This window comes from Vespula vulgaris, chromosome 23 (assembly GCF_905475345.1).
Source record: "Vespula vulgaris chromosome 23, iyVesVulg1.1, whole genome shotgun sequence".
NCBI classification, from domain to species: domain Eukaryota; kingdom Metazoa; phylum Arthropoda; class Insecta; order Hymenoptera; family Vespidae; genus Vespula; species Vespula vulgaris.
The window spans coordinates 447,335-475,096 of NC_066608.1; the positions used below are offsets into that span (position 1 = coordinate 447,335).

The window sequence follows — 27,762 nt, forward strand, 5'->3', positions numbered from 1 at the left end:
TCCACGCGGTGGGACCTGGGTCGGTAATACTTGCGTTACGTCGAAATCTTATGAGATACAAGTATTACCGAGCGAATGGCTGCACACTTCAAAATCTTTTTCAAAATCTTTTCCATGTAATTCTAAGTTACATTTCGCATGGTTTCATACGTCTTTTGTATCTTCAACAATAAGTTTACAGTCATTTCTATTCATCGAAACGCATAGCTCTATAATGTAATAATTAATCGGGATTAATTATTATGGTTTCTCTCGGGTGGGTCCCATGAGTTGGGCTCATGGGCGTGGGCTTCTGTGCGGGTCTCCTTCTTTCTGTACCGAAAAATCCAGCTCAATTTCCGTACTCTGACTTCGGTCGAATTCATTTTCTCTTTTCTTTTCTTTTCTTTTCTATGTCCATCTTTTCATTTTTATTTCGTCGTTTTCACAAGTGTCTGTATTTCGTTATAACTTATACGGATATCCTTTCTATTCTTCTGAGTTTTATCATATTCACGTGCGCGCATGTTTCGATTTTCTTTTCCTCTTTCTCATCTTCGCGGATTTCGATATACCGGCGGAGGTCCGATGTATCGTCGAAAGGTTCGTTTCATAATCGATTGCTAGATGCGAATACGGGCAGGATAGAAAGAACATTCACGCCTGTGTCGGCGGGCCCAGACGTGATGTTCTCGGGCGCGAATAAAAGTCCTACGGTAATGGACTTCGTTTGATTGCTAAACCGAATAATGACCGGTCGTGTGTCGGTTCGTGTGCTGCCGAGTGGTATGGATCTGCTATCCGTAAGCGTGGACTGACCCTCCTCCTGTTAGCCGCCAGAATTCTCGGTTGGTACGTGGACGCCGCGAACGCGAATTTAGAGTAGAGTCACCGTTATTATAACACTCCCGGGAGTGTTCGGGCGCCATTAAAAGTCCTACCGGGGACTTCGTTTTATAGAACGCCGATTATTTGATCACGCCGGTCACGCGAATTTTAGAGTAGACTCTCCGTTAGCCCGTGGGTCCCCAGATGCAGCTACCTCCACGCGGTGGGACCTGGGTCGGTAGTGCTTTCACTCTATAGAATTCCAACGAGATGCAAGCACTACCGAGCGAATGGCTGCATATTTCAAAACTTTTCCAATATCTTTTTCAATCTAATTCTAATTAAACGAAGTACTTATTTTAGCACGTACGTACATTCTTTCTAATTCCAACTATAAGATTTAGTTCACATTGCTAATGATACTTGAATAGATAAATATTATTACGAGCTACCAATCGTTTGGACGTAAACGTTTTAGCTATTTGTTTTACTAAAGTTTAAAGAAGAACAAAAAATATATATTAAAATATATATAATATAATATTTGTGTTTACATATAAGAATTTCTATCACAATTAGTTCGATTCTTATATTAAGCGTGTAGTGTCGTAACTGTGATAAGCTAAGATCAGTGCAATAGTCGCATAGTGGGGGCAGTGTTTCCTTCCTACGCTTGGAGTTCATATTAACTCATATACGCTACGAGCGAAAGGTGACGAAACAGCCTTAATTCAAGTCACTAACACATATCATACACTCATATTATTACCAATGAATCATTTTTTTGTGCTTAACAAATGTAAATATTAATATAACATAAGTTCTGTTTTATATGAAGAACAAAACACTATGCTTCCAGTACGATATACACGAAATTTATTTCTCAGAGGAATTTGCATAATTTATTTATCTGCCTTTCTCAGTTTCTATGTTCAGATTCCTGGTATGTACTGTACTAAATTAATGGAATATAATAGCATTGAAACATAATTAAAAATAAGAAAAGTTTCAAAATAAGTAATTTCAACTTATATATATTTAGGGTTATACGGTAATAATGGAATCTTACCTGCTAGGACACAGTTAAATTTTGAAAGTCATGCATCATTAAATGAAAAATTTTCACAAAAGCCAACATTGATATGGTTCGCTCCATATTTAGGCATAAACGTAGAATATATGCTTGATTTATTATCACTTTTTGGAATAACACTTGCTTTTTTAGGGTAAGTCAGAAAATTTTATTTAGATTTTATATGGTTTTAATAAATATTATAATATGTTGGCATTATTTAAAGTAATTATTATTATTATAAGTATTATTATTATTATTACTTCTATTGTTACCTTTTAAACAATCTTTTTTGTAATGAAATATTTCTTTTTTTCTTACAGATTTGTTTCACAAAAGTTCTGTATTTCACCTGTGTTTATAATACTTTGGTTGTTATATTATTCTTTACACCAAATTGGTCAAATATTTATGAAGTATCAATGGTAAATTTCAACAAAGCTTTGACTTTTTTATTATGAATATTCATAAATTTATGGAATTCTTAAATAATTTAACAATTTTTACATTATTTTGTAGGGATTCTCTTCTCTTGGAAACAGGATTTCTATGTATCTTCATAGCACCACTTTTATATTCTCGGAATAATAAAAGAAGTACTCCAAGTGATACTGTTACTTTTTGGACTGTGCGTTGGTTACTCTTCCGATTGATATTTTCTACTGGTGCAGGAAAACTCATTTCTCAATGTCCGAGTTGGTGGAAATTGAATGGTAATATCAGTATAAACTTTAATCTGAAAGAGAGTTTATATTTTACATGTTAAATGCTTTTTACAGCTTTGAACACATATTTTGAATCTCAATGTATACCTACTGCTTTAGCATGGTATGCACATCATTTGCCAGTTTGGATCCTTCGGTTTACTACTGTTCTAACAAATGTTATTGAAATCGTTATTCCATTTCTATTCTTCTTTCCAAATAGATTAGTAAGAGTAACAGCTTTCTATCTTCAGGTAAACCATATTTTTTATAGTAATTAATTGTATTTTTCATGGTAATATATATAAAAGAATTAGAGTTGAAAAATGTTATTATAATTTTAGGTATTCCTACAAGTTTTCATTATTGTAACAGGAAATTATAACTTTTACAATTTTTTGATAATATGTTTATGTATCTCTTTACTGGATGATCGTATTTTTAATGGTAAAAAATATAAAAATAATAATGTCATTGACAAAAACTCTGTACTTTTGTGTATCATGATATATACAAGTATATTATATGGTATGTGTGTGTATTACAACGTACATATCACGAATAATTGGACTATTGAAACTGAGATTGGTAAATGTTTTTATATGTATATAGAATATTAAGTACTTTATGAAACTATATTATATTAATTCTTTTTTATTAATATTTAACTCTCTATTTCTAGCATTTACTCAAAAGCAATTTAATAATGCCCTGTCGTATATAATTCCTATTTCCATTTATATTGGTATTGCATCACTAGGATACATAATAATAAATACAATGAAAGACTTAGTAATTATCAGTAAAGGAACACAGAGTAAAGCAATTGTTAATCTTGTTACAATTTTATACACTGCTGCTGTATGTTTAATTTTTACCCTTAGTATTGTAAGTAAATATAAAAATACTTAATGTATATGTTACTATTTCGAATTGTCATAAAAGTAATGTAGGAATGTATATTATTTAGGTGCCATATGTTACATTGAATCCACCTTACAACTTATCAATACCATCTCAGATTCAAAAGCTTTACACAAATGTTGAACATCTCCATCTTGTTAACAGTTATGGATCATACAGACCTATGAAAGATATTAGTGGAAGGCCAGAAATAATTATTGAAGGCAGTAACACTATTGATGGTTCTTGGAAAGAATATGAATTTCTATACAAACCAGGAAATGTAAATAATGTATTACCATTTGTAGGTGAGTTATTTGATAAATACTATATATATATGAATATGAGTATGAACTATTTAAATGTCTTAGAAATTTTTATTTAGCAAATTAGATATAGTTAAAATTGGTTAAAATAGATAGATCAAAATTGAAAAATGCATTTCATTTTATTTTTTATTATATTCTGCCTATAGCTCCTCATCAACCTCGTCTTGACTGGCAAATGTGTTTTGCTGCTTCAAGTACATATCATCAAAATCCTTGGTTAATGTCATTAGCATTTCGTCTTTTAAACGGACAACCTGAAGCATTGGCTTTAATAAATACTGTGGAAAATCCATTTAATATTAAGCCACCGAAGTACATAAAAGCCAGTCTTTATCATTATTATTATGTTCCATGGAATGATACGTAAGTTTTTTTTACGATGTATAAATTGTAAACAAAAATAATCGAAAAGAAGATAATTTTATTACAAATTAAGAACAAAGATATGTTATATTTTGTTGGGAACTTCTACAACTATTAGAAATCGTTTTTTTTTTAATTACAGGCAAAGCAATGCGCAAGCTTGGTGGACTAGAGAAAAGGTAGAGGAGTATATGCCAATATTTGCTAGAGATCATGTACCTTTAATAGAATATTTGTCAAAAAAGAAACTTATTCAAGAAAAAACAACTTTAAAAATTACCAATGAAAGACTTAAATCAATATTAGATGCTATTAGACGTTTAGTTTCTAAAGTTGAAGCAAGTTTATTCTTGTGGGGAGTTCATACAGCAGGTTGGGGAATAATGCTCTTATGATTTAAATGCTATTCAAAATAATTTAATTTAAAAAAAAAAATTACATAACTTTTCATAAGCTATCACAATAATTATTAAAATATTGTCATTACATAAAAATAATAATTATAAAAATGAATTCATACTAAAAATATTAATGTATATAGTTTTTGATAGGTTTTTGTGTCTGTTTTGTATGCACAGAGTAAAGCAATCATATTATTTTACTATGCAATATATTTCTGATTTATGAAATGGGCTTCTATAATTATTTTATTTATAAAAGTCATTAATATGATAAAAGTTTGTTTATATTCCTTGTATGTATGTATTATTTAGTTATATTTGTTGTATTTAATTAACTAATTTATCTAATTGATACTAAATAAATTATTACATATTATAGTATTTTTATTTTTTCAGATGGATTTTGTTTATAAAATGTATATAAATTTAAGTATACAGTTCATTCGATTGAAAAATTTATATACAATATAACATTTTTAATATAAGATGTACATATATTTATAGATCTATGTTAAAACCATCATTTCAGTGTGATCAAGGGGCTTGACTTCATTTTTTCGTAATAGGCACGATCGATTAAGTTCACATTGATAAATAATACTATTTTAAATATTTTTGCAGAGTTTTTACAATTTCCACTACATATACGTTTATTTATACGTATATGAATTTTTTAGTTTTTGAAATATCCAACATTTTAGAACCACAATTATTTTAAGTTCTTATTATAAATAAATTCATTTTTAGTACAAATAAAAAATCAATACATAAATCTAACCGTTTAGAATATACACATAATTATATCTAGAAAAATTAATTTAGAAAAATTTGTTTAATTTTTTTTATGATGTCAAGAATATAAGAAACTCATGTTTGTGCATAAAAATACATCTAGAATTTTGTTTAATTTTCCCTAATACTTAATTAAAATAGAAATACTATCATTATAAATTAAAATCATTTGATAAAACCATGATTTTATATCATAAGCTTAAAAGTCTCCAGATTTTTCAAGCGATGCTTGGCATATTTGTACCACCATCACAAATAAATTTTTCTGGAGATTTTTCTTTAACTCTTTTTGTTCTAAATCTATTTTTTTGTACTGCTTTTCTTTTATTACATACTACATTTTTACATTCCTCTAAAGATGATCTTGTTGTATTGCTCATTTCTTCTATTGATAAATAAGACATACATATGGGATATTTAAATAATTGTATAAGACGTCTTTTTAATAGTTCATATGCTTTTTCTGATTTGTATCCTTTTTCAATATCTTTATAATTCGATTGAGCATTATTAGATATATTTTCAATATCATATATATTCTTTAATGTAATTAAATTCCTATAAGTTGATAAAGTTATATAATTTGGTTTAATTGTTACGCCTAATACATTAACTAATTCTTTTTTATGATCCATAGGTGATACCCAAAAGGAGGATTCACCAAAAGATTCATAAACCGTTGTATTTACTTTATATACTAAATAATTATTTTTATTAATATAATTCTTTGGTTGTGTGAATTTTAATTGATTATCTACATTTAGGCTATAAGATTCATCTATTTCAGAACTAGGGAAATCATTATTTTTATGAAGATTAGATTTTTTGTTTATATTAATAATCCCTTGCTGTTCACATTTATCCTTCTTAATACAGTATAAAGTAGAAATTTTATTGAATTGTATATGTTCTTCTAAGCCACCTATAAGATGAATTATTGATTCAGGTGTGTTAAATTCCATATTTACATCAACAACAAATTTTTTATCAGTATCAGAAACATAATCTATATTCTCTGTTTGTTTATGATTTTTAATATCTGCATAAGCTCCAAAAGGAAGCGGTGGTATAAAATGATCTTTTTGTTCTTCATTATTCTGTGAACCAAACATTTTTAATTTGAAAGCTTCTACTTCTTTACTACAATTTTGTTTTTCAAACCTAGACTTAATGAATGTTTTCAAGGAATATAACAATTGTTTATCTATTTCTATTAATGGGAGATAATCAAAATTATCTGGAATATGGAGATCCACTTGTAAACTTTCTAGGATAGAATATAATTCTCTTGTGTCTCTATAAAGTTTTTGAGAATCATAATAAAAGTTTTCATTTTGAGAAGATTCAATAGTATCTAAATTCTGAAAATGTTCTACTAATAATTCATCTAGTTTGTCATCAATATCATTCTCTATAACATCAATACAATATTCTTTATCACTAAACTCAGTATCTTCCATTTTTGAAAAATTTTCATTTTTAGATCTAGGAATTTCAAATATTGATAAACCTTTTGATGCATATTTATATAAAGCAGTATATCGATGTCTCAATTGTGTTCTATTTTTATGTTTAAAATTTTTTGCTATTTTAGACCAATCTGGACCTATTTTCTTATATAAATCAATAAGTTTCATATCAGCATGAAGCGTCCAATGATGAGTAGAGCCTTTTGACGTTAATGTTTGATAATGATCATTTAATTGTATCGAAGTTCTATCAGGCATTAATTGTGCAGCGATTAGAGAAAAATTTGTACCGAATTTGTGAACACCTTGCAATAAAGTTTCAGATTCTGCTTTAGTAAATCGTCCTTTCTTCAAGTGTGGTGCTAATTTAAACATCCATCGAAAATAGATTTGTTGCTTAGGTCTAAAATTTATATAACTCATAACTTCAGCCCAAGGTACAAAATTACCTATTCTACATTTTGCAACAATATCACATAATCTTTCATCTTCTTTCATTGTCCATGTTCGTTCTGTTAGCTTCAATAGATTTCCCATAGAAGTATATTTAACAAAACATTGATATCCACTACGCTTAGTATTCAGTTTTTTTGCTATATTATCCCAATCTTCGCATTTGTAAAATTTTGCAATTTTCTTTAATCTTGATTCTTCTGTACGTGTCCATTTGCTCTTATTAATGTCAGGATGTAAAAGAATGTTCCACATAACGGAACATTCATCTGCAGAATGTCTGCCATCAACATTCATGGCTGCAATTTTAAGCCAGTCAAATTTCTTTTCCCCAAGTGGACCAATCATCTCATCTACGTTTCTTGCTTTTAACATTCTTTTAAATGTATCTTCAGATGAAATAATATTGTCTATCTCTGACTCTTGTATTCCTTTATTTTTGGAATTTTCTAATACAGACATCATAACTTCATCATATACAGTGTTTAATACAACTTTTCTATCTTTAATTGTCCATATACAAGCTTTCTGGAAATTTGCTATTTGCAATTCTCCACGAGCTGCTTTAAGTTTTGCATCATGATTTTTAGGAGCGGCAAAGAAATTCTTATCTTTAAAATAAGGCATGCCAGCTGTAGAGATGTTAATTTTCGAATTGTTCGTCCAATGTTTAACATACTTTTTTATTTTTTGATCTATCATTTGCAACTGTTCTTCACAATCCTCTAAAATTGCACTCACCTCATTCTTTGTATTCATTAATTCTTCGATCATTTGTTTGTTTAAATTCAAAGCGGCTGTAAGTTTATCAATCGTTAAATCTTTGGGGGTTTTCGACTCTTCAAAACTTTCATCGACTTGAGGAAACTCATGGATTGTTTCGATCGGTGATTTTTCTGAGGATTTAAGATTCGCCGGTATTGTTGCCAATACATTTTCTAAATCTTTTATTTCATCCACAATATTACTATCTTCTGAGTCACTCATCGCCGAAGATCGTGGCATAATTCACCTTGTCAGTACATTTTAAAGAAGAATGTAAAGTTATGGAGCTAAAGAGAAGAAAAATGCGAAATGGAGAAACGATTGTCTGAGGAAAGTAAGAAGAACGAATACGTTTTCAGCGCGCGACAATCGCTGAATCCGCGTTTTGACGTTTGACCGGAAGTTATGCACATATGTTTCCTCCGAGATAGTATCTACGGAAAAGCGCAGACGCAGTGCGTACAGCCTGAATATGTCGGCTAGCTGAAAATACGTTAGCCTGTTATCATGATCAAGACGATTTCGCTTGGTTAAGTTCGTCGTGCAAGATAAAGATTTTCGATGGTTGAATAGCGTTTATAATCGTGGAAAAGATAAGTAAAAAGGAGCAAGATTTCAACGCGAAGGGTGAGAGAAGATCAGTTCGAGGATCGGCATATCGTACGGTGGTAAAAGTGAAAAAGTAGCGCGAGGCCTTATGTCAAGTCAGCTCAGTGTTGGGAGGGCCAACGACGTGTGCCAATATGAAGAAGCTCTTTTCAAAGATCGAAAACACGTCGAAGGAACCCAACAGTTATTTAGGAAAGGTGTTCGTAGTTGGACGATACACTGTAACCGTCGAAGAAGTCCTGGCGGAAGGTAGATATCTATATGTATCTTTCTACCAGCCTTGGATTCTCTGCCTTCCAAATACGCCTCTACCCGCCCCTCACCTTATCTCCCCTCCCTCTATTCAATGAAAGCTTTACAGTTCGCAGTTTTTTCCTTTGACTTGAATATTTCCGATCTTTATCCGATGATCTAGTCTTTGTTGCACGACTTTGTTTGTTTTTACAACAAATTATAATCTACTTTCTATTATTTTTCTCTACGTCTTTACAAATATATTATTCGTATCATTTCAAGACCGAGTTCATCAATAAAAGATCGTGTACAACTTTTCTCACAATACTTAATAACCAATTTGATCAAATTCAAATATTTAACTATGTAATCCTGTTTGAGGCTTTTCTGAGATAACATTTTATCGATTTTTAATAGATGAATCGTTTATTTTGCGATATTGAGCGATCGATGTTTCATCGGTACTATGTTTATATATTGCATAAGGTACACGGCGATAAGTCAGTAAAGATCGTACAAATTTAGATGTACGATATTTCTTTGATTGAGTAACAAATGAATAGATCACATTATATTAACATTACTTATTACCTACTGTAGTTATATTGTAATATAATTCAATGTTGTCATTATAATACATTTTTTCATAATGATATATTCATTTAATATGCGCACGCATACACGTACGATATACATTCATTTATTTAATGTTTTCATATTAACGAATATTATATTTTCATAAAATGTATAAACAATTGAAGAAGAATTTATACCAATCTGCTCACTTGACACACCGTATTACAAAGTTGTTACTGCATAAATACATTACATAAATTCTAATAAATATTTATAACCTTTACAGGCGGATTTGCCATAGTATTTTTGGTCAAAGCTTCGACCGGCCGATATGCACTTAAACGTATGTACGTGAATAACGAACATGATCTCAATGTATGCAAGAGGGAAATACAGATCGCTGTAAGTAAAAAGATTGCTGTGACAAGAAAGAAAGAAATGTGCTTATTATTTTATAGTACTCATAAAATTTTTTAACTTTGAATACATTTTATAAAAATGGCTTTTAAAGCGTTATAACTATTTTAGTTTCTTATTTATATTTATTTTGTGCTTATAGAGCAACCTGAGCGGACATAAAAATATTATAGGATATGTAGATAGTAGTATCACACATACAGGTGGAGGAGTACACGAGCTTTTACTTTTGATGCCTTATTGTAAATCTCAAGTTCTTCAAATGATGAATAATAGGTAAATATGATGTTGTAAATAATTTAGAAAAATTAATTACTACAAATCATTTATACATTCCTTCACAAACCGGATTATGAATTTATACTAGATTGCAGACTGGTTTTAATGAATCAGAAATCCTTCAAATTTTTTGTGATGTTTGTGAGGCTGTATCTCGGCTACATCATTGTCAAACACCCATTATTCACAGAGATCTAAAGGTGAATTATTCATAATCAAATATAATAATAGTTGTAAAAATAACAATTTTCATATTTATATTTTCATAGGTTGAAAACATACTGTTTGCTGATTCTGGGAATTATGTTCTTTGTGATTTTGGTTCAGCAACAGGAAAAGTTCTCAATCCAAATATTCAAGGAGCTGCAGTGGTTGAAGAAGAAATTAAAAAATATACAACTTTGAGTTATAGAGCACCGGAAATGGTTGACATGTATTGCGGGAAACCTATAACTACAAAAGCAGATATATGGGTAAATTATTGGTTTTGATTGTTTTTTCTTTTCTTTTGTTTTAAAATAACTTCTGTTTCTTATGTATTTTGTTTTAGGCCCTAGGTTGTTTATTGTATAAATTATGTTTCTTTACTTTACCATTTGGTGAAAGTACACTTGCCATACAGTCTGGAAATTTTACAATACCAGATAATTCAAGGTGTGTAACGTGATGTATGTAATGTATAAAATTCTTATAATTTATGAAATATTATTATGTAATTTGTTTTTATAGATATAGTAAAGCTCTCCATTGTTTAATTCGATATATGTTGGAACCTGATCCAGATGTTAGACCTGATATTTATCAAGTTTCAGTGATTGCTTTCCAAATTCAAGGAAAAGAATGTCCTGTTCAAAATCTACATGTAAGTTATACTTCACTAAAGATATTTCTAGTTTTCATATTATTTATAATAACTTATTATTTTTTTATGTATTAACGTTATATTTACTTTATCTTTTACAGAAAACTCCAACGCCTACGTTAGATTCTTTGCCATGTCCTTTAATGGAAAATGATAATATTAAGAGATCATCATCTGTTAGAACTCCTAAACCTACGCCCATTACAACTGTAGAGGGTACCTCTGTTACTCCTAGGCAAAGACCAAAAGGACAAGCTGTAAGCACAGGTCCTATAAATCTAAGTGGTCAAATAGTAGGACAAATATCAGGACAAGGTAGTCAGATACAACAGCAAAATCCTGCTGGAATTACTCTTCAACAAATTACACCAATGAATACAACTTCAACTTATTTAGGCCAAAACGTACAAAATATTCAGACACTTCCAGTGAATCCTCAACAATCACTGCAACTATCCACACAGTCGTCTTTTGGTCAAGTTTCACCACATGTTTGTACTCCAAATCAAAATGTTTCTTTTGGACAATCACAAAGCAAGCAGGCACAATATAGTCAATCTCAGAGTCCTATGATTAATCATTCTCCTATGACTCGGCAAAGTCCAGTGTCGGCTCAAGATAAAAATTCATATTATTTTGATTCGAGGCAACACGAACAAAGATCAACCACAAATATAAATGAGGAAAACTTGGAAGCATTATTTCCCCCATCACGTAATCTCAGTTATAGTAATTTATTACTAAACTTTCTTAGATGATATCAATATTAACATTTCTATTTAATACATTCACAGGTTATCCAGATCCTTTTAAGGATGATACACGTACAATGCCACCTCCTACGAAAATACCACCACCTGTTGCACCTAAACCTGGATCTACTAAAGTTTTGCAAAAGCTATCAAATTCTACAAATAGTTCATCTTCAAAAGTCGTGCCTATGACATTACCATCAAAATTAAATATTCAAACTGGGCCTAATAGAACAAGTTCATCGACAACTCCACCAGTTTTGCCCAAACCTGTTAATAAAACAGAAAGTTTGAGTCAAAGTATAAGTTCTAGTACATCACCACCTGATAGTCCAACTTCAAATTCATCGAGACATAGAAGAAATGTCAGTGATACTAGTGCTTTCAATAAGTAAGCTCATATTGATATCATTACTAATTTCGTTTATTTAATACTCATAAATAACAATGCTTCTAATACATTCAGGATTTTAAAATATTTGTTTATTTGACTCCTACTTTTTCTTTACATAATTTTATCATGGAATGTTTAAAGATTACAATAGTTGCTTCACAACTTCCCATCTGTCAAAGCTGTTTTATTTATATTACAGCGGCCATTTCGATGTTCACAGAGCGTTTGCAACTGAGACAACCCAATTCTTAGCACCGTACGAAGTTTCAGTCAAATTGCGCTCGGAAGAAATAACATCTCCTGAAGTACCAATTGATACAAAACCTTGTATAGGAACGAGTGCCTCACATGTACGTGTTGTAAGTATATGTAGCGCACAGTTTTATTTGGTTCCATGTTTACTCTTTTAAATTTATTTCAATATTATTTTTTAAAATGTTTGCACATCTTGTAAAAATTTTATTTTGCTTCAGCATTTACAATTTAAAGTATTGGAATTATTTTATGTGTTCATTTGTTTAATATATGACATCATTTTGGCTTTTTAAATTTATTATATATTCCTTATTTACTTTGTGCACTGTTAAGAAAATCAAAATAATGAAGGAGATATTTAAATCTATAAATCTGAAATAAATATAAATACATATTCACAAATAAAAAACATCTTTATATATTTTTATCAGGGAGAGCTTTCAAGTTTGATAGGATCAGAAGGTAGATCATTGAACACTGAAATGGCTGCTTGGAATCCATTTGAAGATGTGCAGCCTTTTGGTCAATTAACAGAAGATCATATTTTTGGCGCTGAATTCGATAAAATTCGAAGAGGTAGTAATACCAGCATTAGTTGCGTAAAGAGTCGTGAGAGCCTCGTTATGACTTATTCTGAATTACCTGAAGATCCATTTGAATCAGCACCATTCACTCTGCCAAGTAAGTCTGCGATTGCATTTTCAAAAAGTGATTATAACTTAAAATATTTAAAAAATTTGTAAAATATAATTTTTGTAATTCAATATTTGTAATATACCAAACTCAATGTTAAATTTTATAAATGTTTACATACATTGACATCGAAATTTTGTTTTAGCAGGAAAGAAGAATAAAATTGGATCAAAAGCTGCAGCAGTTGCTGGAGGTAATGCATGAAATACTTTTTTAATATCTTTACCTTTTTTTTTCTCTCTAGAATTATTAGTGATAACTTATATGACACACACACACACACAGACTTTGTAATTTAATTTCTGTTTTATAACTTATTTCTTAAACTCTTAGAGATATTTGTATACTGCTTCTTGAATGTTTTCGCTTAATGATAACGTTCTTTTTCATACTGGTTATTAAGGAAATGTGATTTTTTTTTTATAAAAGAAAAAGATACGAACCAAAAGTTATTTTCAAATTGGACAACTATTTGTCTAAATATAATTTAACTGCATAGAAAAGTAGATATTAATTTAATTGTTTCTTAAATTAATACTGTTTACTTTATCTACGTTTTCTTTTTTCTATATACATTTTAATTATTAATATTTCTTTGTCGTTTATAAAAATTAAAACCGACTGTGATGCAACAAATACCTTTTGCAAAAATAAGGATGAGTGTGTACTTGCGAGTAATTACAATTTTTAAAACTATTTTAACATACAAATAACTACTTTTCTTGCTTTCCAATATATCAAACTTATATCACAATTTCACAATGTTGACGACCAATGTTAAAATTTCATTTTTATCCAAAAAAAATTATTTTTTTATTTTAAATATTTTTATTTCTTTATATTTTGGCAATAGATTTATATACATAGACATGTAAGTCATATTAAATCAAACAATTGTAATATTGGTCGTTCTAATTGTTGTATTGAAACATAAAGTCTGATAAGAAACAAATTTACTTTTATTTTCACACTTGTTTTTAAGAATATTACTTTTTAATTTTACTTGAATTACCAAAGAATAAACTGTAAACTTTGAAAATTAATTAGTAATTACTTAATAAAACTAGTGATTTGGTAATAGTGTTAATTTAAAAAGAAAAATACATATATAATTGGAAATGTCAAAATTATAAATACAGAAAACGTAAAAAGATTATATATGAGTTTCATGAAGAAGTCTAGTCCACAAATAATAAGATATAATTATGAAAAATAAGTTTTGACTTTACATATAATGAATTCACATATAGTTACCTTCAAAATATTCATGAGACAAATTAAAACATGGGGTACTTAATTGGAGGTAATTCTTATGAAAATATATGGAATTTATGTAGTTGCTTGGAAAGGTATTAAATATTAATTATCTTATCTAATGATTATTAGTAATCCATATATATATACACGCATATATACGTGTGCTGCGTTTTCTATGTTAGTATAAAATTCATGGACAATTCATATTTTTCATATATATATTTGTTAAAAAATAATTAAAAAATTTTTTTGCGATTTATTAAATGTAGTACATATTGCTATATATATCCATATTAAATTTTTGACAGTTTGATAAAGCATAAGAGTATTTGTAAAAAATATATTGTGATATCATTTTTATTCAGTTATTGTTATGCTTGCTTATGAAACAAGATACTATAATATCTTCATATACAACAATATATTTATTTTTAACAGGAATAGAAAGTTTTTCAGGAATTAAATGCATAATACATCGAATATTAGATTCATGTTAGGTGCAGTATGTTATCTATGTTATCAAAGTTACAATGTTTATCAATAATTGTTCAAATGCTATGAACTTATATATAAGGTGATAGAAATTTAGATAGAAATTTTAACTTTATAATAGTTGTTCCTATTTAAAATACCAGATGATATGAATTTTCATTTTCTTTTTCATCTTTTTTTTTTTCTTCTAAATTAAATTAAAAGGAACGATATATACATATATAAATATTAGCTATACATTATAAAATACATAAACTGTTTTGTTATTACAAATATGTATACATATAATGTGATATATATTGCTATAGGGTAAAGTATAATATCTTGTTCATATGAATATGTGCACACATATTGTTCATGATTACCAAATATATTATGGTAATCACATAGAGTTCATATTGAGGGAAGAAAAGGTTCAAAGGTACAATTCAGAACTGTGTCATAAAATAATTAATTACTTTAATATAAATAAAGTGCTTGAAATGAAGTTATATAGTTTTTTATGGAATACACTTGTTTGAATAATTTATTCCTAAGCATGCTGATAATATTGTAGATATAAATAGATACTGGAGATCACAATGAACTAATTCTTCCCGTATTAAAATACCTATGTATATGCATATACTCTGTGTGTATGTATACATATGTGTATATACGAATATAAAAGTTATGTATAACTTAGTCTAAGCATCTTCATTAAACTGTAAGTGTGTAAGTATTCTAAACTACTCAAAGTATAAATTAAAGGTAATGATAGCTTGTATATGTGCTTATTTCTGTGAACAGAATTTCTGCAAAATCAAATTTATCTGTCCACTGTCTGGAACAACCTAATGAGTTTGGGAGGCACAAAACTTTTGGTTGATTTCTGAAAATTCTATTAATTATTTATGCAGTTTAATGTCTTTATCTTGCATTGTCTGCCTTCCATGTTGTTTCTAATGTTACTGGTATCTTGGATATCCTAACATGGTGAGTTAATTGCATTGTTGCAAGGTTCATTCTGTTTATTAATACAGCAAATTCAGCATGCTATTTATTATCATTCCGATGATAAAAACGATAAATTAAAATAATACTATAAAATGAAAGCACTATGAGGGGTTGACAATCTTGGACATTTCTGTTTCTGCTGTATTAGAAGTGATTATGTTACAGCAATAAATATATACATTAGCATATGGAGTATTCTTTTTTGCAATTAGCATTACTATAAAACGCAGCAATCCTTTGTTTAATTGACAATATGGAACCAATACTCAATAGTGACAATCAATTAACTTAAGTATCATATATATTTTTATTAGAAAAATAGATATAAATATTTATTCAAAGTATTACTGCGTTTTTAATACAAGCCCTTGACCCCCAAAATCTGATTAGGACTGTTCCAGACGCAATGGTAGAGGTACTAACATAGTTTTGGATATAATTTAATTCCCTGAAATTTACTTAATGACTATTCCTTTATATCTGATAACAGTAAACTTAAATAGATTTAGATATAAATTATATCATAAAAGAGAAGATAGCACATTACATTTTATCACAACACATTGTCTGCAGCAGACCTAATCAGATATATCCTTCATTTAAACTTTTTAAGTATATTTCTTTTCATTCTTTTTTTTATAATGTATATATGTTATAAAATCACAGTTCCTTACATAAAATTAACATCTTTTTATCAGTAAATGTATACTTAGTAATTAATGTTAGTATTGTATAAGCTTGTACATATATTTCTTGGAATTAAGGATACTGTAAAAAAATGTATTATTATATGTATAACAAAATGAAAAAGAAATTCATATTACATAATAACAGTTCAGGTGTAACCGAATAAAATAAAAATACAATATATTAGAATTAGATAATAGTGTAAAATGTATATAGGTAAGTATAAGATTCAGTTGAGTTATAAAAAAAGCTATGCTTATAGGAAAGTTATTTATACGATAGTTAAAACATAACTACTCTTTTTAAATATCTAAACATGATTTAAAAATTTATTTGAAAGAAAATGTAATATTTTGTTTTTCAGGAAGGATTCAAAATAATAATATTAGGGTGCCTTTAAAACAATGGAATTCAGGGGTGAAACAGGATGGAATGGATGATGAAGCATCATTGCTTACCGAATCTAATCCCATTTCTCCACCTTTTGTCCGAGCTCCAATCGAAGACCGTTCAAAATATGAAAAATTAGCTTTTAATGCGGATGAAATATCAAGTGATAGTGATAAGGATGTAGCCCTAGAACGAGTGAAAAAGAAGAAAAAAAGAGTGAAAACTGTACTCAGTAGGAAGAAGAAAGTGAATCAAGATTTAAATAATACTAATGTAGAATATGAATCTGATGATTCTATAGGTTCTGCTAGTGATTTGAAAGCAATAAATGATGAAGAGTGTATTCAAGAAAATGATGATGAACAAAAGAAAATAGATGAGACAATTTCAGAGAGTGTACGTACTTGTGGAAGTTCAGCATATCATGCAGAATGTGAATCTGTTGCAACGCATGAAGAGGAATATAGAATGAAAAAACCAAAAAAACATCACCATACTCAACACCTACCAACAATTGATTCAGATCCTGTGGTAGGACATCAATATGGAGAAAAACCTTTATTATTGGATGATGAATTAGATCCAGAATCTAAACCAGAACAATCTCATGGAGATCCATTTGTTGGTTTCCAGTATGGATCAAAACCTCTACTATTAGATGCTAATAGTTCCTCGGATGAAAATGATAAATTAAGGTCATTAAATAATGGTGTTTGGAAAATAGAAGATGATGTATTTGCACTTGCACCATTTCCAAGATCTAGTAGCTCTAGAAAAAGTAGTGATAGTCGTGATAGCGGACGTAAACATTTTGGACAAAGCAGTATTGCAAACTCTCCTCAAAATTCAAATTTGGTGACACCTATATCTAGTTCTCCAGTTACATCAGAGTTCTTAGGGAATGTAGAAAATAAAACTCAAGCTGAATTATTATCTGTATTGCCTTCTACAAATCTCACAGATATAAATATGAGTAAAAACAATTATGAAGTAGTAAATTTTACTCATTCAGTTCAACAATCACCAACTACAGCTCTTCTTTGTGCTAATACTAATGAAAAGGAAGATATGGAAAAAGATCTATTTGGTTCTTCGCCTTTCAGCCCAAGTGGTTTTACAAATCCCTTCAACAATATGCAACAGTATATAAATGTTGAAACACATGATCAACCAATCTCTGCATTTATAAATTCACCCTCTTCTTATGCTAATTATGCTAATATTACTTCGCAATCTTATAGAACTCCAGATAATCATTGTACAGGCAATTCACCAATTATTTCTAATTCTAAACTTGGTACTGTGACTAGTAATTCAGAGACATTGAATATGGAGTCTTCCAAAGATCTTTTTGGATCTGTACCTTTTGAAGAATTTGCAAATTTGCGTATGAGTGAACAACAAAGGCCAACATCTCTACCATTATCACAGTCTCCAAACTTTGTGAAGAATTCATTGAATACTGTGTCAACATGTAATGTACATTCATCAAATGCTGTTCCAATAATACCAACAACACTACCAACATATACAACAGTGCAGCATACTACTATGATAGCAGTTCAGGCATTAAATAGCATTTCAAAATTAAGTATTACATCAGAATTAATCTCTCCTATGTCTCCAGAACCTTTAGTTACAGATAATCCATCAAAGCATAAGAAGGATAAATCCAAATCCGATAAATCTAAATACCATCTTATCAATGAAAATCATGGTGATGTTGTTAATGTTCTACCTACTAAAATATCTCATAAAGTTAAATCTGCAGGTCATAAAAAAAATTTGAAGATAAAAAAGGGATCTGCAGCAACATCTGGTTTCAGTAATATGAGTTTTGAAGATTTTCCTAGCGATGACAATGATGAAAAACAAGTTAGAACAAAAGTAACACCTTTTGAGGTAATAAGAGAACCAGAAAAGAAATTTGGTTCGTTAAAAAGACGAAGCAATCCGTTTACCTGAGAAGAAATACAGCTGACTAATAGCCAAGGTATTTATTACTAATATGAGTAAAAGATATATATGCATTTGATTCTGTATTTTAATTAAACATTAGTATTCTAACAGAAAATATAATCTCGAAATAGTATAATGATTTGTTACATTGTGAATATAATTGCACAATGTAATTGAAAATGCAGCAAAAATGATTAAAGTTCTGGAAACAAAAACTATACATGATGATATATTTGATTCAATATATGTTCATTATCTTATATGCGATATTTTGACATTTAAAAATGAACTTTACTTATTTATTCATGATTTTATAAAAAAGAAGTTATTGTTATGGATACTTATAATAAGTATGAAGAATACAGATTTGTGGAAAAAATTAAGATGCTTTTTCGACAGATTCGAGATATTTAAGAACTATAATATGGACTCAATAGTCTTGAAATAAAATTATAAAAAATTTTATTTTCTATTTTTTTAAAAATAAATAGATCTTTTTAGTTATTAATACTTAAAAATAATTTAATGGTAGAATCAGCAACATAATATAATGTATAAAGGCAGAAAATACCAAGAAGTATATAAGTCAAGAAAAGTTAATTAATATTATAACTGATAAATACATTTAGTATGGATTTTTTCTCGAAGGTTTTATATATATATATATATATATATATATATATATATATATATCTTTTTATTTAAGTCTTATATTTTTTCACAAATCAATAAGAAATATTTAATGTGATAGCAGCAGGTAGCTGCATATGTGTATACGATAAGGCATATGCAAGTATATACATATATTTATGCCTGACTGACAAATGGTGCGTTCTGTAAAGATGACTTATGAAAATTGGAAAATATTAATCCATATAATGTCATCTTTTAATTACTTTTTGCATTTCTAGAAGATTTGTACAGGCAAATAGGAATAAGGAAGTAATCACGCAAGTGATAATATTAATTTATATGAAAATATATATACTTTCCAAGATGTTTTTAGACAAAACCAAGTTATTAAACTTGGCAGCTCGATACCAAAAAAAGAAAAACAAAAAATTTGGTAGAGGAAGCTTATGCATCTATTTTTGCAGCTAAGCATTTTCACTACATTTATACTTGGAAATTTGTAGATATCTATTAGTACAGTTTGCAAGATTAGCTCTTATAATACATCTTTTTTAGGAAACTTTTCTAAAAGGATGTTAGTTACATGTATACACAAATAAAATTATAATATAAAATTTTGTCAATATTATGAAAATATGCATTGTATAAACAATATGTTCACAAGAGGAATTTATGCAATAAAATATTCCTCTCAATAAGTATGAAAAACATTGCTTATAGATTTCACAGCTATAAAGGCGCAGATAATAGCATTAAGGATATTTATACATTGTCCTAATTAAAGATCTGCAATGTGTAATACAGAAATATTAGAAAAAATGTTTAAACTGTATTTATCTTCATTGGTTTGCCTAAAATATTGCCTTATTATGTAAGACTGAATTGTTGTTTAACAGTCAGTAATAATAATTAGATAATATTAAGCAAATAACTTTTATGTCATTAATACTATATAATATTTACTTGCTAACACAAATTATATTTGCACATTTTGTAAAGATAAATTGTTTAAAGACCAATACATGTACATGTTCTTCATATAACATAATAAATTATAATTCTTAGTGATATCAATATTTAAGATACAAAATTAGTTAAGAAACAACAGTATTTGGATTTTATTACTATTTTCATATGATATGTATGTATGCTTTTTACTAATAAATTTGCAAATTGATATTTATAATTTAAAGTTTTTAATAAAGTAGAGCTTTTAAAAACTATGATTTCTGAAGAGAGACAAATTAAAGCTTATAATGCTAGCTTATTTATTTGAATATCACCCCTCATTGCTAATACTGCGCCTTTAATGATTATATATTGATATATATTATGTCTGTGAATGAAATTTACTTCACTATTTAAAGAAGAAGACAATATAATAGAAATGTCTATAGCAAATATTTCTATGCACTGGTATATACACACACACACACATATGCATATATATGCAACATATTTGTAGATATTAACTCATATATAATTAGGTGCCTTCATTTATTATATAGCCATTCAAGCTTGTACTTTTTGCTGTTGTATAGATTAAGATTACTGATATAATAAAAAAACGGAGTCAATTTTATGTCTACAATGTAAGATTTAACGTCCAAAAATTGTTTTCAATTCAGTTCCTATACATTACTGCGAAACCTTTGCAACACAAACTGTTATTAAATGTAGTTCTCAGAAAAAGAAAAAAAATGAAATACGCGAATGTATTTATCACTTTACTTTATATGAGAACATAAATTTGAATACTATATAAATTAATAATTTAAATCTGTATAAATATATAAAAGATTGTCAGTAAAAAAGAATCCCTGAAATGCATAATAATATGAAAAGACCTGCATCATATGACGTATAGAAAAAATTGTTTATAATAATCAATTAAAAGTATATACTCGTTAGATATTTTAAATAAATAACTCAAGTGATAAAAACTGTTGAGCATTCTTAATTTTAAGCTGTTATTTCATTCTCTAAGTTCTCTAAATTGCTCTTGTGCATTTCATGGATTTATATTTTCTGCTGTTCTGTATACTAGATAGTCTAGTATTCGTCGGCCTTAAAACCCGTCGTTCTTTACAGTATTTATATATTGTAAACAATAGGTGCTAAGAAGATATTAAAATATGATGTAGAAAAAATAATGTCTTTTCTAACATAAAAAAAAATTATTCGAAGTTGAAATCAGCTTTCGTTAATAATATAAAAACTATACATTCCTCCTTTTTTCATTAATGAAGCAGTACTTTTATTTTATATATGGAAATATATAATTTCAAAAAATAATACTTGTTGTTCCTGTTATATGATTTTATAGATTTCAGGATTGTAATATTGCTAAACTAAATTCAATTTTTTTAAATTAATTTCATTTATCAGGTATACTCAAATTATAATGATATTTTTCGTAAATGAATAGATGTTACATGTACATAAGTAATGTATTAATAACATTTTCACTATATGTATAAAAATACAGAGCATTGAAATAAATTGTATTATAATTAATATCTTTTATATTTGTATTAATATATTATGTCTATATGATGGAATGATAATGAATTTTAATAAGGACTAGCAAAGCGAATTATTTATTTATCGCAAATCAAATTGATTTTGTAAATTGATATTAAAAGATGATACTTGAATAAGAAAATTAATTCAGCAACAACAAAAGTGTTCTCCTAAAGTATTGAGTTTTTTTTTAGCCATGGTAAAACAGAGAAGACATATAATGACCCATGTAACAAAATTAAGCCATGTACAAACGATTGCGAGTTGTAATGCAAAACCTGTATTTAGCTCCTCTCCCCGCCTAAAATTATTAACATCCGGTTGAAGATAATCCATGTAGTCAAAAATTGCAGCACAAGCGAGTCTATATCGAATTACCTAGAATAAAATATAGATTTATTTTTTTTTTAAAGTTCAACAAAATATTATCACAAATGATATGCTAGACTCATTAAAATATAAAAAAAATTAAAAATAAATCCCACATGAGCTTCACGTCCTCTGGAACCCAAAAGTTGAACCAGACCTCTTTTATATTGTTCACAAGTTTTATAAAATCCGTCCGTCATAACAACTGCGTGTGCAAGCGATAGACAACCAATCAGAGCAGCGCAAAATGCTGACGACATCCATTGTTTAAATGGAGCTCTCCTTTTAGGGCCAATTACGACAACTTGCCCATTGATAGTAGTTCTACAAAATTTATATTTAACATAATAAAACATTTTTAAGACTCTGCAAAAAATGTAATTAACTAATATTCTTTAGTAAAACATAAAGCATCTGTAACGTTATTAATTTCGAATTTGATTTGGTCTCATTTTCAAATTTGAAAACAGGAAGTACATATTGCTCTGTGCAAGCGCAGAAAGGAAATAGTAAAAAAATATGACGTAGAATTTATACAAATACTTTTTCAAGTAAAAACTAATAAAGATATTCGTGTTTAAATAAAAATAAAGTTAATTAAATTACAATAATAAATTGTTATACCTGTTATTACTATAATTTATTGTCCTGGGTTCATCAAGACCACGATTAATGCAGCATCTGTAAATATGATATACACCAAGGCACAAGCCGATTACAACAGTAGGAACGAGTCCGTAGACACCAAAATGGCATAATTTTATATCGCCACCCATAAACGTGCTAAATGTATTAATACCATATAATATACAACCGCAATTAACGCTAATGCAAACATTTAACGTCATTTCCCAATGCTGCCAAATGATCGCGAGAGATGTTAAAGACACAATCGAAAAAATCATCGATGCATTGTACAATATCGCGAGAAGAGTTTCTGCTTGCGAGGTCTTCATTATTGTAAGTCAGTTTTCAATTATGACTTTTTACTTCTACGATAGATAATATCCAAAATCATACATTATTCATTAGTTTTTGGCATATCGAAAAAATCACGTTTTATTCGACTTGTTTAACGTGTCCTTTCGAAGATGAGAAACCCACGTATAATCTGCAAAGAAAAATTCAAAGAAATTGATTAATACTAATCTTAAATTTAATATTTGTTTGAAAAAAGTATATCATTAAACATCTGTCTTTACATATCCACACATTTGAAAATAATCTGTATTAATACATTCTATAAAATTATATTATGATTTTTCAAATTTCTTTTTATTTCGCGCCTTTATTTAAAGTCATCTGTTACCTTTCGGAACTACGTAATTTATTTAAACAAACTTCAATGAATACCGATTTATCCTTTGATTGATCTAACAATTAAATGATAATGCACAATACGCGTTATAAATCACTGCATTAAATAGGAGAGTTGAGCAACTTTTAAGCAGATTTTCACTGTACGATGTAAGAACCGTGTTCGAACGAATAAATATTTTAAAAGTAACTATCTTTCCGATCATCGTTGTACTATCGACAGATCTATTTTCAGAATACATTATATATCCATCTTCGTTTATGGAAACTGTAAACTTTTGCATGTTTCAAAACTGAAGTTTGAAGAACGAAAGACAGAATATTTAGAAAACGATGATTGATTAATAGAATATATGATTAATTTCTGTCTAACTTCTTGTATAAAAAACATCACATATAATTAGCAAATTCGTTGACACTCGAGAAAATACATGTAGTAAGAAAATAATGAATATTTTAATATATTCACCTTTCTAATACATATTCGCGCACACAAAGATATTTCCGTTCGACCGATAATAAATAATCTTGAAAAATAGCAAATAGAAGCGTAGACTGCAAGACTGCGTAAAGGATTAAAAATATCGGAACGTAAACTAATCAGATACCATTTCGTCGGCTGTATCATCGAATCGGTAAAGCACGTATATATATGAGTACTTGCATGCATATATCTCATGTATTTCTTGTTGAAATAAGCTACGTATGCGTAAATCTTCGTCCCTACTGGTTTTTCTCCGCGGCGGGAAAGGTCGTCGAAAGATTGAAGCTCAAATATTTGATCTTTGCGTTTTGACGTTCTTAAATCATACTCATGCGTAGTTGCATACGACGTATGCAGTCTACAATCGATTATTTCTCACTTTAACTTAAAGACACCAGATCTTACAATCTATTGAAAGTGTTATCAAAAAAGAAAATATTCTTATTGATCATACGCAACAATTCTTATGATTTGTCATAAAGGAAATTAAATTGTAAATTCTTTTTTACTTTATATATGAATACATTACCTTCTCACTATTACTTTCTACCATTCTTCTGAAACTTCTCACTTTATTAACACAAAATAGTCAATCATATTTAAAGAAGATTTTAAATTATGAGAATAAACCAAATTAGTTGGATATGAGATATTTTCTGATTATCCGGATGAGTGAAACCTTTATTCTATATCACTCTGTAATATTTTGAGATAAGCATAGATAAGATTATATAGCAATACCTGTGATGCTTACCTATACTATAGCCTATATATATCCAGTTTTCTATAAAACTAAAAGTAAATCAAAAAAATTAATGCATCCTAAAAACAAATAGATCTATAACAATAAAATAACAAGTACACATTCATCTTCAAAATTCTTTAAAGATTTCAAATAAAAAATGAATTAAATTTGAATATGAAGTTCAATATTGTAGGGCTTATGAAAATGACATTATTTTGTTATTGCTTTATCGAGAAAATTTTTTATTTAGGCAGTAATAAGTGTGGGTGATTCTTTGTACTCATGATAAATAGGTATAAGGCAACGCACAAATAAAAATAAATTACTATCTACTAATTGATGTAATAATAAATATATATACATATACATACACATTCTATATATATATATATGTATGTATGTATATACATACATCATACAATTTGTTTTCTTATAAATTGCATGCATCTCTCATTCATAATAATTTCTTTTTTATGCAGGCGTTCTGACCAGATTTCCTATTTATAGGACACAAAGATAGAATTTATTACGAATTTTCTAGTGGTTGCGAAACCCGAATCGTCATTTCAATCTGCAAAAAAAATAAAATGTCTCTTAGGAGCCTTTATCGATAAACTAATATAGACTGTATCTGTCTTTCATCGTATATATTAGTGTATATTTTATCATGATTAATTATTTTGGAGAATATGAATTTTATAATTTTAAATAATCATATAATTTTTATATTAGTATAATATAGTATTCATTCATACCCTGAAAGATTATAAATTTAGATAATGATTCTTTGAAATAGTTAATGTGTTATTCAACTATGTGAACTAATTATTATATATAAAACTATTAGTTTTATACTAGCATATAAAAGAATTCAATATAAATAAAAATTGACGAATATATATCACTTTCTATGTATCTTAAAATTGATTGATTGACGTTGAAATCTTTAATTTTTATTAAATATCAATAGGGCATGGTCAGAAACATTCAGGGCAGACAAAATTTGACTAAAGGGCTTTCTGCAAGTATACACACAATCTTATGCCGGATTAACACCATATCTTAACTGTGAAAATGAATTCCTGTTATTCCATAAGCAATATAACGATGCTATTCCTAGTCCAATGCAGCCACTTAAAGCACATTTCCTTAAACCACCTATAATATAATGACATAAAAAAGATTATGTAATATTAATTCTTATAGATTAATAAGACAATTATAGCAGGATGTACACACTTGTAGATTTGAATAACATGCCAGTCGCGGTTGCTGCTGTTAATGTATTCCAGGAATCATCAGTACTTCTTGCCCAAGATAAAAGAACACCGAAACCACTATACATCACTGTAATTACTCCGAGTGTATTTGCTAGAGCTGATCCACTTTTCATAACATGATTAATCAACCTGTTTAACGAATGAAGAGATAGAATTTCTTTATATATCTTGCATTTGTATTTATATATTTGTTCTATCTAAACTATATCCAAATATATTGAAAATATTTACAAATATAATTAATGGAATAGTAACAAAAAAGCAAAAACAGAAAAAGCGAAACAAGTACATACTGTGTTCTTCTAAGTTTACCGGTTTGTCCAGCTAGAGCTGTTGCTTTAATCCCTCTATATAAACCAGTGGTACCACCAATACCTGCTCCTATTATACAAGCAGCACCTATTTGACTAAAAGCTAATTCAAAACGTCCTCGTTGTTTTACAGCTCCTTCTGGAAATATATATTGTGGCTCGCGTGGAGGAAGGTATGATGGATCAAAATTTAAATATGGACTAAGTGGTGCTAATCCCTCTTGAGAAGTAACTAAAAAGTAAAATGGATAAGTTTTGTAACAAGCAAATTAATTTTTTTATTACTTCTATAAAGTTTATTTAATTAAATACAAAATAAAAGATAAATAATATAATAGATTAAAGAATATAATAGATGAATAAATACTAAATTAATAATTACAAAATAATTCCATTTCTTAGATACATTTCTTATATAGTTTTACATAAATCTTTAATAATTTCTTTCCATAAGAAGAATTGTTTTTTTATGTAGATAATATTCATAAAATATTGCATATTATTACAAATCATGTTCTGCAATTATTTTTGAAAGAATGGTAATAAGTAATGTTTTTTCTGTGCAATTTTTAATTTATTTTTGTATCAAATATTAATAAAATAACCAAACAAGCACGCTGCATGTATATCTAGATTTAGTTGATAACAAAAGTATAAAGTGCTTCTTTTACAAAAAAAATATTATTCCTCGCATACTTACGTGGTATATATTTATTGTCAATTTTTCGATTGGTAGTTTTTGCATTATCATCGCGAAAATCAATCATTTTCAAAAAATCGTATGCAATATACCCTCCTCCAGAATTTATTTGTAAGAATTAATATCCATAAATTACAGCAGTAGTTTTAGAAGGGAGACTCGCAGAACTAAAAGCAAAACCATTATATCCGAAAACAAGTTATCGACCGATAAGTATAATGCATATAGAATAATTTACTTGAATGGTGAAAGATATTTAGAAAAAGAATTAATCATAAGTGATAAAGTCAAATTATAAGAATGTAAATAATAGAATGTTTATTTTATTCGATATTAGCATTATTTTGAAATGTCAAAGTAATCATATATCAATAGTCATGCGCTAAATCAAAATCATGATACAGTCCACATTTATTATAAAAAATTATTTTGTCGCAAGAGTATAAAAAAAAACAAGAATATAAACAAAAGTTTCATGATATTTATTAAT

At 28.2% G+C, this 27,762-nt stretch overlaps 5 protein-coding genes across 14 annotated transcripts; 2 read left to right on the top strand and 3 right to left on the bottom strand.

Annotated features, from left to right (window-relative positions):
- The first annotated feature begins 1,094 nt into the window (after positions 1–1,094).
- LOC127071870 (lipase maturation factor 2-like) lies at positions 1,095–4,807 on the top strand. Its single transcript, XM_051011644.1, has 10 exons — positions 1,095–1,750; positions 1,850–2,033; positions 2,203–2,304; positions 2,399–2,592; positions 2,659–2,837; positions 2,928–3,171; positions 3,266–3,471; positions 3,554–3,794; positions 3,962–4,178; positions 4,321–4,807. Exons 1-10 carry the CDS (start codon positions 1,657–1,659, stop codon positions 4,571–4,573), a joined length of 1,914 nt encoding a protein of 637 aa, XP_050867601.1. The 5' UTR covers positions 1,095–1,656; the 3' UTR covers positions 4,574–4,807.
- Positions 4,808–4,980: 173 nt separating this feature from the next.
- Positions 4,981–8,440, bottom strand: LOC127071869 (snRNA-activating protein complex subunit 4 homolog). The gene has a single exon (XM_051011643.1). It carries the CDS (start codon positions 8,296–8,298, stop codon positions 5,590–5,592), a length of 2,709 nt encoding a protein of 902 aa, XP_050867600.1. The 5' UTR covers positions 8,299–8,440; the 3' UTR covers positions 4,981–5,589.
- Positions 8,441–8,524: 84 nt separating this feature from the next.
- LOC127071868 (BMP-2-inducible protein kinase) lies at positions 8,525–19,130 on the top strand. 6 transcript variants are annotated; one of them, XM_051011642.1, is made up of 14 exons: positions 8,525–8,916; positions 9,764–9,879; positions 10,037–10,170; positions 10,262–10,373; positions 10,443–10,646; positions 10,724–10,827; positions 10,903–11,035; positions 11,137–11,350; positions 11,432–11,749; positions 11,830–12,178; positions 12,381–12,540; positions 12,868–13,117; positions 13,275–13,322; positions 16,926–19,130. In XM_051011642.1, exons 1-14 carry the CDS (start codon positions 8,802–8,804, stop codon positions 18,914–18,916), a joined length of 4,248 nt encoding a protein of 1,415 aa, XP_050867599.1. In that variant the 5' UTR covers positions 8,525–8,801; the 3' UTR covers positions 18,917–19,130. The 6 variants fall into 6 exon arrangements, with proteins under 6 accessions (XP_050867599.1, XP_050867595.1, XP_050867597.1 ...); XM_051011638.1 differs by having other exon boundaries at positions 11,137–11,749; positions 12,381–12,531; XM_051011640.1 differs by having other exon boundaries at positions 11,137–11,749; positions 12,402–12,531.
- A 2,994-nt stretch (positions 19,131–22,124) lies between these two features.
- On the bottom strand, positions 22,125–25,077 carry LOC127071872 (uncharacterized). Of its 3 annotated transcripts, none has more exons than XM_051011649.1 (5): positions 24,766–25,077; positions 24,361–24,644; positions 23,060–23,546; positions 22,552–22,759; positions 22,125–22,444 (listed from the first exon to the last, which is right to left on the bottom strand). In XM_051011649.1, the coding sequence occupies exons 3-5, from the start codon at positions 23,389–23,391 to the stop codon at positions 22,214–22,216; spliced, it is 771 nt and encodes a 256-aa protein (XP_050867606.1). In that variant the 5' UTR covers positions 23,392–23,546; positions 24,361–24,644; positions 24,766–25,077; the 3' UTR covers positions 22,125–22,213. The 3 variants fall into 3 exon arrangements, with proteins under 3 accessions (XP_050867606.1, XP_050867604.1, XP_050867605.1); XM_051011647.1 differs by having other exon boundaries at positions 24,222–24,644; XM_051011648.1 differs by lacking the exon at positions 24,361–24,644.
- Positions 25,078–25,390: 313 nt separating this feature from the next.
- Positions 25,391–27,440, bottom strand: LOC127071873 (mitochondrial import inner membrane translocase subunit Tim23). 3 transcript variants are annotated; one of them, XM_051011652.1, is made up of 5 exons: positions 27,273–27,440; positions 26,555–26,804; positions 26,221–26,390; positions 26,017–26,139; positions 25,391–25,552 (listed from the first exon to the last, which is right to left on the bottom strand). In XM_051011652.1, the coding sequence occupies exons 1-4, from the start codon at positions 27,337–27,339 to the stop codon at positions 26,021–26,023; spliced, it is 606 nt and encodes a 201-aa protein (XP_050867609.1). In that variant the 5' UTR covers positions 27,340–27,440; the 3' UTR covers positions 25,391–25,552; positions 26,017–26,020. The 3 variants fall into 3 exon arrangements, with proteins under 3 accessions (XP_050867609.1, XP_050867610.1, XP_050867608.1); XM_051011653.1 differs by having other exon boundaries at positions 25,393–25,552; positions 26,049–26,139; XM_051011651.1 differs by lacking the exon at positions 25,391–25,552 and having other exon boundaries at positions 25,913–26,139.
- Between the last annotated feature and the right edge of the window lie 322 nt (positions 27,441–27,762).